Below are 15337 nucleotides of genomic sequence, written 5' to 3'. Positions count from 1 at the left end.
TTAAACACTGCTTGTGGCGTTTACTCCCACCTTCTTTTGACAAAACGAAGACAAAATGTGTAAAAGGGTCTATACCGAATACTCAGCACCTACTGCCAAACAACCCTCTGTTGCTTTTATGGGACAAATGGGATTGGTGGCTGTCAAAGAGCTTACATTTAAGACATTGTATCATGTTGCTCAGGAAACACTGGTCACTTCGGTCGATTCCTTTGAACATAATCTATTGTTTATGCTGAAGACAATTCTTAGCCACTGAAGACACTTATAATATTTTAGCTCTAACACGCTTACCTCAGTTGGACTCTATTACATGTTGGTTAAGACCCTATTGTTCTAATTACAGTAAATTCAGGGTTATACATCCGCATACAGACTAAACAGAGAGATTTCCTCTTCTATAACAGACTAATATGCACGTTGTTAGCAAAATGGCTTCAACTTTCTCCACCGACGAAGAGTCGACAGTGTTCAAATCGTCACTGGCAAACGTAAACGAGCACTTTCTACCTCTGAAATAACCTAACGATTTAAAAGTAAAGCTAAAATATTCACAGGGCTCATTTTAATACTGTGTTCGGCGGTTTAATATAAAAACAAATACGTGGGTATTTGACTGGTAAAGTTAGCCAACAAGAATATTCCAGACCTCCATCTTTTCTCGTTCACAACAAGAAGCATACAACCGCCATGTTGAGCGCTAACTGTGATAGCCTTAATTATATTCCTCACGGTAGCGTTTGAAAAACAAAAATAAAGATGGTATACTAAATCAACGCGTTTTCAACAACCTCAGCACGTAAACAAGCATGGCACCATTAGCCAGTAATTAACCGGTAAACATCGTTTTGTGCCATTATGGCAAATACAGGGCTAAACCGAAGAAGGCTAAAACACAGGGAGCCTCACGTTAACGGCACTTTTTAACACTACGATATAATAATACCATTATGGGATAAATATAATAAACTGTTGATGGTACGTGAAATAGCAGGGCAAAAAACATCAGGGAACATACCGTCGTTGCTGGTAAATAATCCAACGTTAAGCTAACCAATCGACTGCTTTACCCAAGAAAGCCAAATAATAACTCTAGAAATTTAAAAATGTAATCAGCGGCCTTGTAAATGAGTTGTAATCATTACACTTTAAATAACACTCGCCGTTCGTCGGTAAAATTAGTGGCCAAATAATGCTACTTAACCGCCATTTCAGCCTGCTTTCGAAACGTGGCCTTTGTAGGGTTTCTCGTTTTAACAAAAATACTTTAAAGCGAATCAACAATTTAACATTATGATTCAATACAAAGCGAGCATATTACAGATATAAGTGAAAATAGTCAAAATCCGGTGAGAAGCAGGTGTTAAATAAGCAGTTGAGGCTTCCCCGAGACTTTCCTAAAGGGCGTGCGGGAAAATCCAGTTCAATATGCGGCCATCCCTCGCAGTCGAGTCCGAGGCTTGCATTCAAAGTCCCAGAGATCCAAAAATGCACAAGTCAAAAAGCCAAAACGTCGACGCATTTCTTAAAAGAGATCGAAACATAATCCAATAAACAATGTTTCTGAAGTGAAAATGTAATATTTGTCGACTATTTTCCCTGTTTCACTACAGACATTTACAGGCCTCAGCTCTGAGCCTCTTTTCTTAGAGCCCAGGCTGATCCACAGCGAGACGAACGAGGGAAGAGAGATTTTTTTTATTTTTGCTCAGAGGGAAGAAATTCACATCGGCGACATTCGGCAAACATCGGAAAAGAGGCGGGTTTTGGTGAAATTATTATAAGAAGCTTCATATCTTCGCAGTCATTGGTCAACTCTTTTCAGCTACTAAATATTAACAAGAAAAAGAACGAATCCGAACGCTTTAAATTGAATATTCACATTTTGGATGTAAAATATGCTCAACGCCACCTATTCTTGCTTGATATAGCCAATAGGAATTAGCTTGGATTAAACCAACGCCCGCCTTTAGCTTTCATTCGCTGACAAAAACAAGCGTGCCCTCCAATTGGTTTTACGTGCAATAAAATTGATTATTCATTTAACTGGCTTGAATGGCCAATGAGCGTTTTACTACGGGTATCCACGTCCCACCTTCCGAAGAGTCAGCCCCTGTCTTTGTGAGTGGGCCAACCCGTAGTAAGACTCAATCTATATAAGCAAGCGTTGGACCTCTCAACACTCAGTAGCGCTTAGAGCGCTCCAGAGTGTGGATCAAAAAAAGGGAGGGGAACAGTCGGTAGTCAGCTTATATATGATTAAACAAAATTAACTCGGCTTTAAAGGCAACCGACAGCAGAGGTCCCTGGACTATCGCCTTCGGAGACTTTCCGGTCACCGTTGGCGGCCTGACCAGAGTCGTGGTGACAATTTAAAGGCTGTTCCTTCTCACAAAGCGGCGTGCCGAGGAAGGACGCGTCTCTTTGAATAGACAGGATGCACGGACCGCCCTCCGGCGACAGCGCATGCCCATTGCGCACGATCAAGAGAGTTCAATTCGGCATCATCAGCCCAGATGAACTTGTAGGTTTTATTTATGGAGGGTGGGATTTTCGTATTTTAAATTCTATTACATATCACATAAGTTACATTAGTGTCTTCAGTTATAGTGTAATTTAAAATATGGGGCAACGACATGGTTCCGTTTACAACGGGGAAATCCTATTGTTAGCATAGCCTAGCTAGCTAACAGTAAGTCTAACTAGCTTGAGCTAACTAGCATGTTGCAGGAAGTTTGAGAACTTAAAGCACATTATTATTTAAATAAATCTATGCTATCACATGAATGAAACCCCCTTTTATTAAGGCGTGTTGATAACTGGGCCCAGTGTGGAGATAGTATTTTGGTGTCTCTGAAGCTCTTTGATGTGTTCATTGCGTGTTTGAATTTTAACACTGTATGCACAATAAAGGTATCGTTACTTCAATAAATTCAGAGCATTTTTAAACCTGAACGTCGTTTTTTAAGCGTGACATGACTAATATTTGATCAGTTTCTTGGTTTGCATTTTTGGTGATTTTTTTTTTTTTCATATAGCGAAAATTTCAATATGAAGTTATGTGTGCAGAGTTTCATGTTTTTCAAGCACAGTTGTTAGCGAAACAAGACGTGTTACGTGGTGTGTACAAGTGTTACTTTTTACTTTATTATATTTTACTTTATTATATTATTGAAATAACTTACAAAATGAAAATGTATCGATTTTTGAGACATGATCAGTAATGTGAAAAAAGTAATTTACTTTGTTTTGTTTTCTTCCCAGAAACGGATGTCCGTCACAGAAGGGGGAATCAAGTACCCCGAAACAACAGAAGGAGGACGTCCGAAACTTAGTGGCCTTATGGATCCGAGACAAGGGGTCATAGAGCGAACTGGGAGATGTCAGACATGTGCAGGTATTGTCAATTTAGCATTTATTGTCCCTATATACTCTTTTAAAGGTGGGCCATGATGTCATATTGTTTACATTGCTTCTCTTTCTTCAGGCAACATGACTGAATGTCCAGGCCACTTTGGCCACATAGAACTAGCAAAACCAGTTTTCCACGTTGGCTTCATATCCAAGATTATGAAGGTTCTTCGGTGTGTCTGCTTCTTTTGCTCCAAGCTGCTAGTGGATTCAGTAAGTAGTAATAATACAGTACTGACGTTTCACTAGAAAAAAAAAATTGTGTGTTTCAAGTTTGGATTCTTAAAACACCTTAATCCATTACTGTTAACCTATAGAACAATCCCAAGATCAAAGACATCCTCGCAAAATCCAAAGGACAACCCAGGAAGCGTTTGACCCACGTCTACGAGTTGTGCAAAGGAAAAAACATCTGTGAAGGCGGAGAGGAGATGGACAACAAATTTGGAATGGAGCAGCAGGAGACTGAGGAGGATCTCACCAAGGAGAAGGTATTTGGGTGGGGCCTTTTAGTCACCGTGTACAAACATTCGTGGAATGGCTCAGCTATTTAACCTTATCCTTCCCTTATGGTTTACATAGGGTCATGGGGGCTGTGGACGCTATCAACCACGCATTAAACGCTCCGGCTTGGAGTTGTATGCTGAGTGGAAACACGTTAATGAGGACTCGCAGGAGAAGAAAATCTTGCTGAGTCCTGAGCGTGTGCATGAGATCTTCAAGCGCATCGCGGATGAAGAAGACATCATCTTGGGCATGGACCCCAAGTTCGCCCGACCAGAGTGGATGATTGTAACTGTGCTGCCTGTGCCTCCACTGGCTGTAAGGCCTGCTGTAGTGATGCAGGGCTCAGCTCGCAACCAGGTAAAGGACAACTGAGACTTTTTTTTCCCCCCTCCCATATATGTGAGAACATCCTAAATCATCATGACTTACTTAACTTCTGTTTTAAAGGATGACTTGACCCACAAACTGGCCGACATCGTCAAGATCAACAACCAGCTTAAAAGAAACGAACAGAGTGGTGCAGCTGCTCACGTCATAGCTGAAGATGTGAAGCTGCTTCAGTTTCATGTTGCCACTATGGTGGACAATGAATTGCCAGGCTTGCCAAGAGTATGTGTGTACTTTCTGGCACCATAACAAAACAGATAAACATTCATGTGAGCCCAATATCATCTGCTATAACCAATGTTTTTCTACATCAGGCGATGCAAAAGTCTGGCCGCCCTCTCAAGTCCATAAAACAGCGTCTAAAGGGGAAGGAGGGGCGAGTGCGAGGTAACCTGATGGGGAAGCGTGTGGACTTCTCAGCTCGAACCGTCATCACCCCAGATCCCAACCTGCAAATTGACCAAGTGGGCGTACCACGATCCATTGCTGCCAACATGACCTTCCCAGAAATTGTCACACCTTTCAATATAGACAGGTACATATTTATTTAACGTAATCATTTGTGCCTTCAAGAATTTTTTAATTTGAAGTGAACTTGTGTCAGCTAATTCGCTCGGATTATGTCTATCAGATTGCAAGAACTGGTACGACGAGGAAACAGCCAGTATCCCGGAGCCAAATACATCATCCGCGACAATGGAGACAGAATTGACCTGCGATTTCACCCAAAACCAAGTGATCTTCATCTGCAAATTGGCTACAAAGTAAGAAGGAAAAAATACATAATTAAAGCCTGACTTGATTTGCAGTCCTGTGTATGTGTTCAGACTAAAAAGCACTATTTTCTGTGTAGGTGGAGAGACACATGTGTGACGGGGACATTGTCATTTTCAACCGACAACCTACACTACATAAAATGTCCATGATGGGGCACAGGGTGCGGATTCTGCCGTGGTCCACATTTCGACTCAACCTCAGGTACTCAATGACTCATCTTCTTGTCTTGAAAGTAATCTGAGTATCTTGAATTTGTTATGTTTAGTAAATCTTTTACTATATTTGTTGTTATTAGCCGATCCTAATGCTGTCAGTTGCAAATAGCTGTAATACACGTGTTTTAGTGTTTCTAACATTTCGTCTCCATCCAGTGTCACCACGCCCTACAATGCTGACTTTGACGGCGATGAAATGAACCTCCACCTACCACAGTCCCTGGAGACAAGGGCAGAGATTCAAGAGTTGGCCATGGTGCCTCGTATGATCGTCACACCGCAGTCCAACAGGCCCGTCATGGGTATCGTGCAGGACACTCTGACTGCTGTTCGCAAATTCACCAAAAGGGACGTCTTCTTGGAGAGGGTAAGGCGTTGTTTCATTACCAGCAGTTCTTTCTCTTATAGGATCCTAAATGCACAGTGCCTTTTGCACTCATTAAATTTTTTTTATCTCCGTTACAGGGTGAAGTGATGAATCTCCTCATGTTCCTCTCCACCTGGGATGGGAAAATGCCTCAGCCGGCCATTCTCAAACCTCGTCCTCTGTGGACTGGCAAGCAAATCTTCAGTCTCATCATTCCAGGACACATTAATGTGATCCGCACACACAGCACCCACCCTGACGACGAGGACAGCGGTCCTTATAAGCACATATCACCCGGCGACACTAAGGTACAAATGCCAGACCGTCTATGTATCAGTTACAGACCGGAAACTTATTACACTATAAGTAAACTATTTATGATCTCTTTCATCAGGTTATAGTGGAGAATGGTGAGCTGATCATGGGCATCCTGTGTAAGAAGTCCCTGGGAACATCAGCTGGCTCCCTCGTCCACATCTCCTACCTGGAAATGGGCCATGATATCACCCGACTCTTCTACTCCAACATTCAGACTGTGGTTAACAACTGGCTGCTCATCGAGGGTACGAAATCAGGAATGGAGCTGTATCGCTATATTTCTGAATAGACATTAAATAAATATTACCAAATTGATTGTTTTTATAATAAGCCCTTCTATTTTAACAGGTCATTCCATTGGTATTGGTGACTCCATCGCTGATGCCAAGACGTACCTTGACATCCAGAATACGATCAAGAAAGCCAAACAGGATGTGATAGAAGTAAGAACAATATTTCATAAACTCGAGGCTGATTCTTATTCAACTGGTTCACCAGTTTTTGCAGATAATAGAGTGAAATTTTATACAGGAAAATAATTTTTCTTTGACTCTCTGTCTGCCAGGTCATTGAGAAAGCTCACAACAATGAGCTGGAGCCGACCCCTGGTAACACACTGAGGCAGACCTTTGAGAACCAGGTGAATCGCATCCTTAACGATGCTCGAGACAAAACGGGATCCTCTGCCCAGAAGTCTTTGTCCGAGTACAACAACTTTAAGTCCATGGTGGTGGCTGGATCTAAGGGCTCAAAGATTAACATCTCACAGGTAATGCAAGGTTACCACTTTGCAAGGTTACCACCTTGCATTAGAGTAATTGGATTTGATTGGAGTTCGAGACACTCAACTTGTCTTTCCTCCTTATTCAGGTTATTGCTGTGGTGGGGCAGCAGAACGTGGAGGGTAAGAGAATCCCGTTTGGCTTCAAACATCGCACATTGCCTCACTTCATCAAGGACGACTACGGTCCTGAGAGCAGAGGTTTTGTGGAGAACTCCTACCTGGCCGGCCTGACACCAACAGAATTCTTCTTCCACGCCATGGGAGGCAGAGAGGGTCTGATTGATACAGCTGTCAAGACAGCTGAGACTGGTAAGTCTGTGCAGTCTGACCGAAAAATGCAGAATAAAATTTAAACGCAGGACAAGATGTTTAAATTGCCCCATTTATAGGTTACATCCAGCGTCGTCTGATCAAGTCTATGGAGTCTGTGATGGTGAAGTATGATGGCACAGTGCGGAACTCCATCAATCAGGTGGTGCAGCTGCGATACGGTGAGGACGGCCTGGCAGGAGAGAATGTAGAGTTCCAAAATGTGGCAACACTGAAACCCTCGCACAAAGCCTTCGAAAAGAAGTGAGTCACGCACCTGACACCTGCATGTGTCCAATCACAGATGTGGAGCTTTAAAATGATTTTAAGATCTGTGCTGAGTATTTTATTTACTTATTTTTTTAAAAGTGGTTAACATGCCTTATCTGATATTTTCAGGTTCAAGTTTGATTGCACAAATGAGCGAGCACTGAGGCGAACGCTGCAAGAAGACGTGGTGAAAGACGTAATGACCAATGCTCATGTGCAGGGCACTTTGGAGAGGGAGTTTGATAAGATGAAGGAGGACAGGGAGATCCTGCGAGCAATTTTCCCTACTGGTGACAGTAAGGTGTGTGAGATCACAGTAATAGATGTGTCTGCTCTGTAACTCCACTGCCACCCAAAAAACCCTAAAGGTAGTAAACATGAATGCATCTAAAAACAAAACTATGGACGTTAGACGTCTGGTATAAATCTCATGATGCACAGATGATTCACACATTTTTATTAAACTAATTAATAAAGCTGGACTGTCTGTGGACCTTTGTGCACCCACTTTTCTTTCGGCCATGTTTCTGTCTGCTAATCATTCGTGAGAATAAATACATAGATCAGCATATTTCTTTTTAATGGGCCACAGTTTTCCTCTGAGAGATGTCTTCACTTTTATAAACTGGAGCCAGTCAAAAATGTGGGACGCTGGCTGAATTATCCCACATAAAGTGGGACAACTGGTCAGCTTGACTACTGAGAATGCAGAAATACTCATTCTGCTATGCTGCTTCACCTGCAGGTGGTGCTGCCGTGCAACCTGGCCAGAATGATCTGGAACGCTCAGAAGATCTTCCGAATCAACCCTCGAACTCCGACAGACCTCCATCCTCTCAGAGTGGTCGAGGGTAAGCTTGAAAATAAGAAATCTCGCTGAAGCTGCAGCTCTTTATGTTCAAGGATGAATTGTGCGTGTGGAGGCGTCACTGGCTGGTGGGGCTGAGAGGTCATGACCTGGCCTCAGGTGCTTCTTAAAGCTTTGTAAAGCCACTTGGTGAATTCCTGTCTGTTATATAACAAGCGGAATGATTAGATCAATATAGCTCCAGTGTTCTGACAGGGAGGAAAGGTGTTTATTTTCTCTGTAGCGTACACCACTGTAGACAAAATTTCAGTCTTTGTTCATTTGCATCCTCAGGTGTTCACGACCTGAGTAAGAAGCTGGTGATTGTGAATGGCGACGACCCTCTGAGTAGACAGGCCCAGCAGAACGCCACCTTGCTCTTTAACATCCACCTGCGCTCCACACTGTGCTCCAAGCGCATGACCGAGGAGTTCCGGCTGTCCACCGAGGCTTTCGATTGGCTGCTGGGAGAGATTGAGACCAAGTTCAACCAGTCTATTGTGAGTTTAGCACATTGACGCGAGGGGTTTAAGCGTTTTTAGGCTTCTGAACAGCTGAACATCACGTTTTGTTTTCCTGCGCCTCCTTTTCCAGGCTCACCCCGGTGAGATGGTGGGTGCTCTGGCTGCTCAGTCTCTGGGAGAGCCAGCCACTCAGATGACCCTGAACACTTTCCACTACGCCGGCGTGTCGGCCAAGAACGTAACACTCGGTGTGCCCCGTCTGAAGGAGTTGATCAACATTTCGAAGAGGCCAAAGACGCCTTCACTGACTGTTTTCCTGCTGGGTCAGGCAGCACGTGACGCAGAGAGGGCCAAAGATATCCTCTGTCGGCTGGAGCACACAACACTGAGAAAAGTAAGAGGAAGTCATTGTGTGTACCTTTATTTTGATGGGATCTAGAGGAAGCTATAGGAAGTGTCATTTTTCAGAAAATTGTTCAGTCCTAATGTACAAGCTGGATTCTTTTTCTCTCAGGTGACGGCCAACACCGCCATCTACTACGACCCCAACCCACAGAACACGGTGGTGGCCGAGGACCAGGAGTGGGTGAACGTCTACTACGAGATGCCCGACTTCGATGTGACACGAATTTCGCCGTGGCTCCTGCGCATTGAGCTCGACCGGAAGCACATGACAGATCGCAAACTGACTATGGAGCAGATTGCAGAGAAGATCAATGCAGGTGGGGTGTGGACGCACATTTTCTTTTCTTTCTTTTTCCCTTTTCAGAATGAATTTACCATAATGTAACTGTGGCGTCTCTGTCAGGTTTTGGAGAAGACCTCAACTGCATCTTCAACGACGACAACGCTGAGAAGCTGGTGCTGCGAATCAGAATCATGAACAGTGATGAAAACAAGTTCCAGGAGGTGAGCAGCGGTGATGATTTTAATAACAGTAAATTCACTCTAGTCAGATTTTATATTTATTTATTTTAAATTTTTGTTTCCTGCCTAGGACGAGGAGGTGGTGGACAAGATGGATGACGACGTCTTCCTGAGGTGCATCGAGTCCAACATGCTGACGGACATGACTCTGCAGGGCATCGAGCAGATCAGCAAGGTAATGGATAACGCACATTTTAATGATTGCTGCAGGAAAGTTAATGTTCTCAAACTCATCACTAAAGCCTGATTATAAGTTAAAGGCGCACCTTCTCTCCTTCAGGTGTACATGCACTTGCCCCAGACTGACAATAAGAAGAAGATCATCATCACAGAGGACGGTGAGTTCAAAGCCCTGCAGGAGTGGATCCTTGAGACGGACGGAGTGAGTCTCATGAGAGTGCTCAGCGAGAAAGATGTCGATCCCGTCAGGACCACCTCCAACGACATTGTGGAGATATTCACGGTACAAAAGCATAAAAATGGTTTTATCTCAGTGGAGCAAAATACTGTTGTTTTTTGTTTGTTTTTGTTGTCCTTGTTATTTACTTTTCCCTCTCCTCTCCTGCTTTTTCTCTCTGTTAGGTCTTGGGAATTGAGGCTGTGCGAAAGGCTCTGGAGAGGGAGTTGTACCACGTCATCTCCTTCGACGGTTCCTACGTCAACTACCGCCACTTGGCTCTGCTCTGTGACACCATGACCTGCCGAGGTCACCTGATGGCCATCACCCGTCACGGCATCAACCGCCAAGACACGGGACCGCTCATGAAGTGTTCCTTCGAGGAGACTGTACGAGAACTAACTGCTGAATTATTATAAAATCATGAAGATTTTGTCCTCATAGTTATGTTCTTTTATTTTCTGTTTAGGTGGATGTGTTGATGGAGGCGTCTTCCCATGGAGAGTGCGATCCCATGAAGGGTGTGTCAGAGAATATCATGCTTGGCCAGCTAGCACCAGCGGGGACGGGCTGCTTTGACCTACTGCTGGACGCTGAGAAGTGCAAGTACGGCATGGAGATTCCCACAAACATACCCGGCATCAGCGTGGCTGGACGTAAGTGGGGGAAAGTCTGTTGGGTAGAACCAGGGATCGTTTGTATTGCAGATGGTTGTTTTTTTTTGTTGTTTGTTTGTTTTACTTTTTTCTCTATACGATATTTATGTTCCGTCTCCATCCGATTTGCAGCCACGGGAATGTTCTTCGGCACTGTGCCCAGTCCCATGAGCGGCATGTCCCCTGCTATGACCCCATGGAACACCGGAGCTACCCCAGCCTATGGCGCTTGGTCTCCCAGTGTTGGTAAGTGTGGTTTTTCTTTTTTGTTGTTGTTTTTTTGTTTTTTTTCTTGTTTGTTTTTTTTTTTTATTTTGTTCTTCATTTACTGATGTTTGCTTTTTGATTTACCCTCCAGGCAGCGGCATGACCCCTGGAGGAGCAGGGTTCTCCCCCAGTGCAGCATCAGACGCAAGTGGCTTTTCTCCTGGTTACTCCCCTGCTTGGTCTCCCACTCCTGGCTCTCCAGGATCTCCGGGACCTGCCAGCCCATACATCCCATCTCCAGGTTAGATACTGACTGGGCACATTTGATCTCTTGTTTGGGCAGTTAGCTTAGATCAGGGGTGTCGAACTCCAGGCCTCGAGGGCCGGTGTCCTGCAGGTTTTAGATCTCGCCCTGGGTCAACACACCTGAATCAAATGATTAGTTCATTACCAGGCCTCTGGAGAACTTCAAGACATTTTGAGGAGGTAATTTGGCCTTTAAATCAGCTGTCTTGTATCAAGGTTACATCTAAAACCTGCAGGACACCGGCCCTCGAGGCCTGGAGTTCGACACCTGTGGCTTAGATACACGCTTCATAATGTCTTTAGATCCATTTGTTGTGTTGTGTTAAATCTCCATGCATTAAAATCAAAGACTGAACCTGGATGTTTTCTTACTCATCTCTAAAATGTCTCTTCTTCTTTAGGTGGAGCCATGTCACCAAACTACTCCCCCACTTCCCCTGCCTACGAGCCTCGTTCCCCAGGTGGCTACACCCCACAGAGCCCGGGCTACTCCCCTACCTCTCCATCCTACTCCCCCACATCTCCCTCTTACTCTCCCACCAGCCCCAACTACAGCCCGACATCTCCATCCTACTCGCCCACCTCGCCCAGTTACTCCCCAACTTCTCCTTCCTATTCGCCCACGTCACCTTCCTACTCTCCGACGTCTCCCTCCTACTCCCCCACCTCTCCCTCCTACTCCCCCACCTCCCCCTCCTACTCTCCCACTTCGCCCAGCTATAGCCCGACGTCGCCGAGCTACAGCCCGACGTCGCCCAGTTATTCTCCCACCTCACCTTCTTACTCTCCCACTTCGCCTTCTTACTCCCCCACCTCTCCATCCTATTCGCCCACCTCCCCTTCGTACTCCCCCACGTCTCCTTCCTACTCGCCGACGAGCCCGAGCTACAGCCCCACATCACCAAACTACACCCCCACCTCACCCAGTTACTCCCCTACCTCCCCATCTTACTCCCCGACATCGCCGTCTTACTCCCCGACTTCTCCCAACTACACCCCGACTTCTCCCAACTACTCACCCACTTCTCCCTCGTACTCACCCACCTCTCCGTCATACTCGCCTTCCAGTCCACGCTACACCCCGCAGTCGCCCACTTACACGCCCAGCTCACCATCATACAGCCCCAGCTCGCCCTCTTACTCCCCCACCTCACCCAAATATACTCCGACCTCGCCTTCATACAGCCCCAGCTCCCCAGAGTACACTCCCACCTCCCCCAAATATTCCCCCACGTCACCCAAGTACTCCCCAACATCGCCGAAGTACTCTCCCACTTCTCCTACTTACTCTCCGACGACTCCAAAATACAGCCCCACCTCTCCCACCTACTCCCCCACCTCTCCCACCTATACCCCCACCAGCCCCAAATACTCTCCTACATCCCCCACTTACTCCCCAACTTCACCCAAATACTCACCCACCTCTCCCACATACTCGCCCACTAGTCCCAAAGGCTCGACATACAGCCCCACCTCCCCTGGATACAGCCCCACCTCCCCCACCTACAGCCCGGCCATCAGCCCTGACGACAGCGACGAGGAGAACAACTGATGAGCTGCGCAAGAGAAGGGGAGGCGGCTAAAAGAAATAACAGAACGGGGACGAAGCTCCATCGCCTCGTGGGAGACAACTAAACGGACAGCATCTTTAAACAGCTGGAGGTGACGGAGCTTTTAGCCACTGGAGGGTCCCAACTGTGATCATTTCCTGTGAGGAAAACTCAAGCTTGGGACCATCCAAAGGAGCTGCCTCCCCCTCATCTTTAACCCCCCCCTCTCAAAAAAAGTTCAAAACTATTATGTGAAAGACTTGAACTGCTTTGCCTGAAGGAAAAAAAGGCTGCCTTTTTGAAATAGTTTTTTAATTTTCACTTGGGGTGTTGAAGCAAAACTGAGAATCCCTCAAGAGGATGAAAAGGAGAGGAAGATGTGGTGAATATTTAAACTGTGGAGGGGGAAATGAGTCTCTTTTTAACTTTATAGTGTCCTGCATCCAGTCTCTCTCTCTTGCTCTTATTAATTAAATGGTTGTTTTTTTTTTTTGGTTCCTGGAACGCGTACATATTGCCAAAAGCCTTTTCCGAAAAGCTAAGCGGATTGTATTCATCACCAAAAGCATAAGCTGGAAGGAAAATCGAGGAGGGTTAGCCTGCGCCTTTTTGTTTACTGCACATTTCACCGAGGTGTATCTTGTGAGACCCCCCGCCCATTTTTTTTTCTCCTGCTTTATTAAAAGAACACTTGCTGCCAGTTGTTTTGGGGGGCTCGAGTGCAATTACATTAAAACATGTCGTCTCCATTAACGCATCCATTACAGGAGAGAGAAACTGGCATGCAGTTTATACAAAAAAAGATGCTTCTCATTCAAAGCATCTTCGACTGCATAAGCGTATGTACCCATCGCCCTCGCCCTCTTCCTCCTTCACACCCCAGAGCGCTGAATGATGTCATAAACACCCGCCAGCATCCTATTGTTCTCTGCTATTTTGGAGACTTGTGCATCAAAAGCAAAAAAAAAAGAAGAAAACTTTTCCAAATGATCTTCCCCTGATGTGGGAGAATTTAAAGATTTCTATTAAATAAAATAGAAGGATCGTGTCTTTACTTTTGAGTTCAGGAGGAAATGGGGCAGCCGTGGATGAGGGATACTAGTTTGGCATTGCTGCTTCTGTCACTGTTTGCATGAGTAGCACATGTTGATACATTTTGATCAAGCTTTAGTTTGAGCATTTTTTTTTCCACATCCATCTGGCTTTTCACTAATCATTGTCCCATCTCTGATAGCTGATTTGTACACAGGTTTATTTGGACTATTTAAGAAAGAAAGTTAACTACTATTCTGTGTGAATAGAGACAAAGTAAGACTTCTTTTTGGCTTTTCACTTGTTTGCTTTTGGTGATTTTTGTAAACCTGTTTCCAGGAGGCTCATGTTCACACACTGTGGATGAAGAGGGCAGGGGGTGAAGGAGGAGTGCTTTATTTTATTTTTTTTTACATTTTTCTCCCACTCACGACTTACTTTTCTATTCACTCTCAGCTGTATTGCATTTTGTCCGATGTCACCAGGTTGTGATAGAGGAAAGGTTGAACTTATTTTTATTTTGTCCTCAGTAAGAGTAACGATTTTTTTTTTTTTCTTTGAAAGCAGAGATCGTCCAGAGAAATGGCGCCTTTGGCCTCTCTTTAAAACACTGTTACCCACTACATTAGTGTGAGCTTTCTTTTCAGTGCGGGTGCTTTCTCTCGTGCTTTGATGATGTCAGGGAACAGCCTGTACCCCTGATGGAAAAACTCATCTGAATATTTTGGACTTGCTGGATCCCCTTCCCTTTTCCCTCTTCATCCACGAGTGATCCTCATTTCTGAAAATCAGTGTTTGTTTTTGTTTTTTTTCTTTCTACAAGTGTACCTGTGACGAGGGGAATCATAGGGAGGAGAGCAGGTGTTGGATGTGATTGGGAGTCCCGAGGCATCGGTTGGGTTTTGTTCTGAAAATCTTCAAATGTCTACTTTTGTAAAACACTGCTTCCCCAAATGGGTGTTGAATTTAAAGGACTGCATCCCTCTGGCCTTTGACAGAACCCAGGTTTGGTGACTGCACTCAGTAAATATCTCGGTGGACGCTATGTCTGCATCCAATCCTGTAGTCTTAAATATGTGCTGTTCTCTCAATGCAGGTCATCGGGACTCCCAGTGCGAATGAATGAATGAATGGGAGTGTGTGCGTGAGTGAATGAAGGGTGATGCAGAGTGTAAAGCTGAGGAATGACTTTACATGTGTGGGCAAAGGAAGGTTTAAATTAAAGTTGCCACTGTATAGAAATCAAGTCATGATCTCATTCTGTATCTGTTCTTTGTTTTTGACTTGAAAAAACCGAATAAAAGTTTTACTATAAAATTGTTTTGTCTTTTTTAAATCAGCATCTACGTTTAGTAATTATGGTGATTTTTATTACAGGCACTTATAAATCTGATAGCAGCATTCAGTTTACCTGCTAATAAAATGTAAATTGAATAGAGAAACTTAAAATGCATCTGGAAAGTATTCTCAGCCATTTGTGCCATATTTTGTCATTTCAGTCTTACTCCAAAATGGATTAAATTCACTTTTCATCTCAAAATTCTGCACACAATAAGTCCAGTGAATTGTCTGCTGATCTCTATGACAGGATTGTATCAAGGCGTGG

The 15337-nt window shown here is 44.6% G+C and overlaps 1 protein-coding gene across 1 annotated transcript; it reads left to right on the top strand.

Annotated features, from left to right (window-relative positions):
- Positions 1-2202: 2202 nt before the first annotated feature.
- polr2a (RNA polymerase II subunit A) lies at positions 2203-13817 on the top strand. The gene is made up of 29 exons (XM_006801730.2): positions 2203-2524; positions 3265-3397; positions 3488-3624; positions 3729-3902; positions 3994-4275; positions 4366-4527; positions 4620-4840; positions 4937-5069; positions 5159-5283; positions 5454-5664; positions 5763-5972; positions 6059-6227; positions 6331-6425; positions 6548-6751; positions 6853-7075; positions 7156-7339; positions 7475-7646; positions 8091-8196; positions 8487-8692; positions 8787-9050; positions 9171-9378; positions 9465-9565; positions 9654-9758; positions 9864-10046; positions 10166-10369; positions 10450-10636; positions 10769-10882; positions 10995-11144; positions 11551-13817. Exons 1-29 carry the CDS (start codon positions 2438-2440, stop codon positions 12699-12701), a joined length of 5901 nt encoding a protein of 1966 aa, XP_006801793.1. The 5' UTR covers positions 2203-2437; the 3' UTR covers positions 12702-13817.
- Positions 13818-15337: the final 1520 nt, after the last annotated feature.

This window comes from Neolamprologus brichardi, chromosome 3, assembly GCF_056152115.1.
Source record: "Neolamprologus brichardi isolate AB-2024 chromosome 3, ASM5615211v1, whole genome shotgun sequence".
Taxonomy (NCBI): Eukaryota; Metazoa; Chordata; class Actinopteri; order Cichliformes; family Cichlidae; genus Neolamprologus; species Neolamprologus brichardi.
The sequence above is the reverse complement of the archived record's forward strand: the minus strand, read 5'-3'. Positions and strand labels throughout refer to the sequence as shown.

Excerpts from the sequence above, each read along its gene's own strand:
- polr2a (XM_006801730.2), top strand. The coding sequence starts at position 2,438 with ATGCACGGACCGCCCTCCGGCGACAGCGCATGCCCATTGCGCACGATC. Across the intron at positions 5,284-5,453 it reads ACATTTCGACTCAACCTCAG|TGTCACCACGCCCTACAATG; the intron begins GTACTCAATGAC and ends GTCTCCATCCAG. Across the intron at positions 10,883-10,994 it reads CGCTTGGTCTCCCAGTGTTG|GCAGCGGCATGACCCCTGGA; the intron begins GTAAGTGTGGTT and ends TTTACCCTCCAG.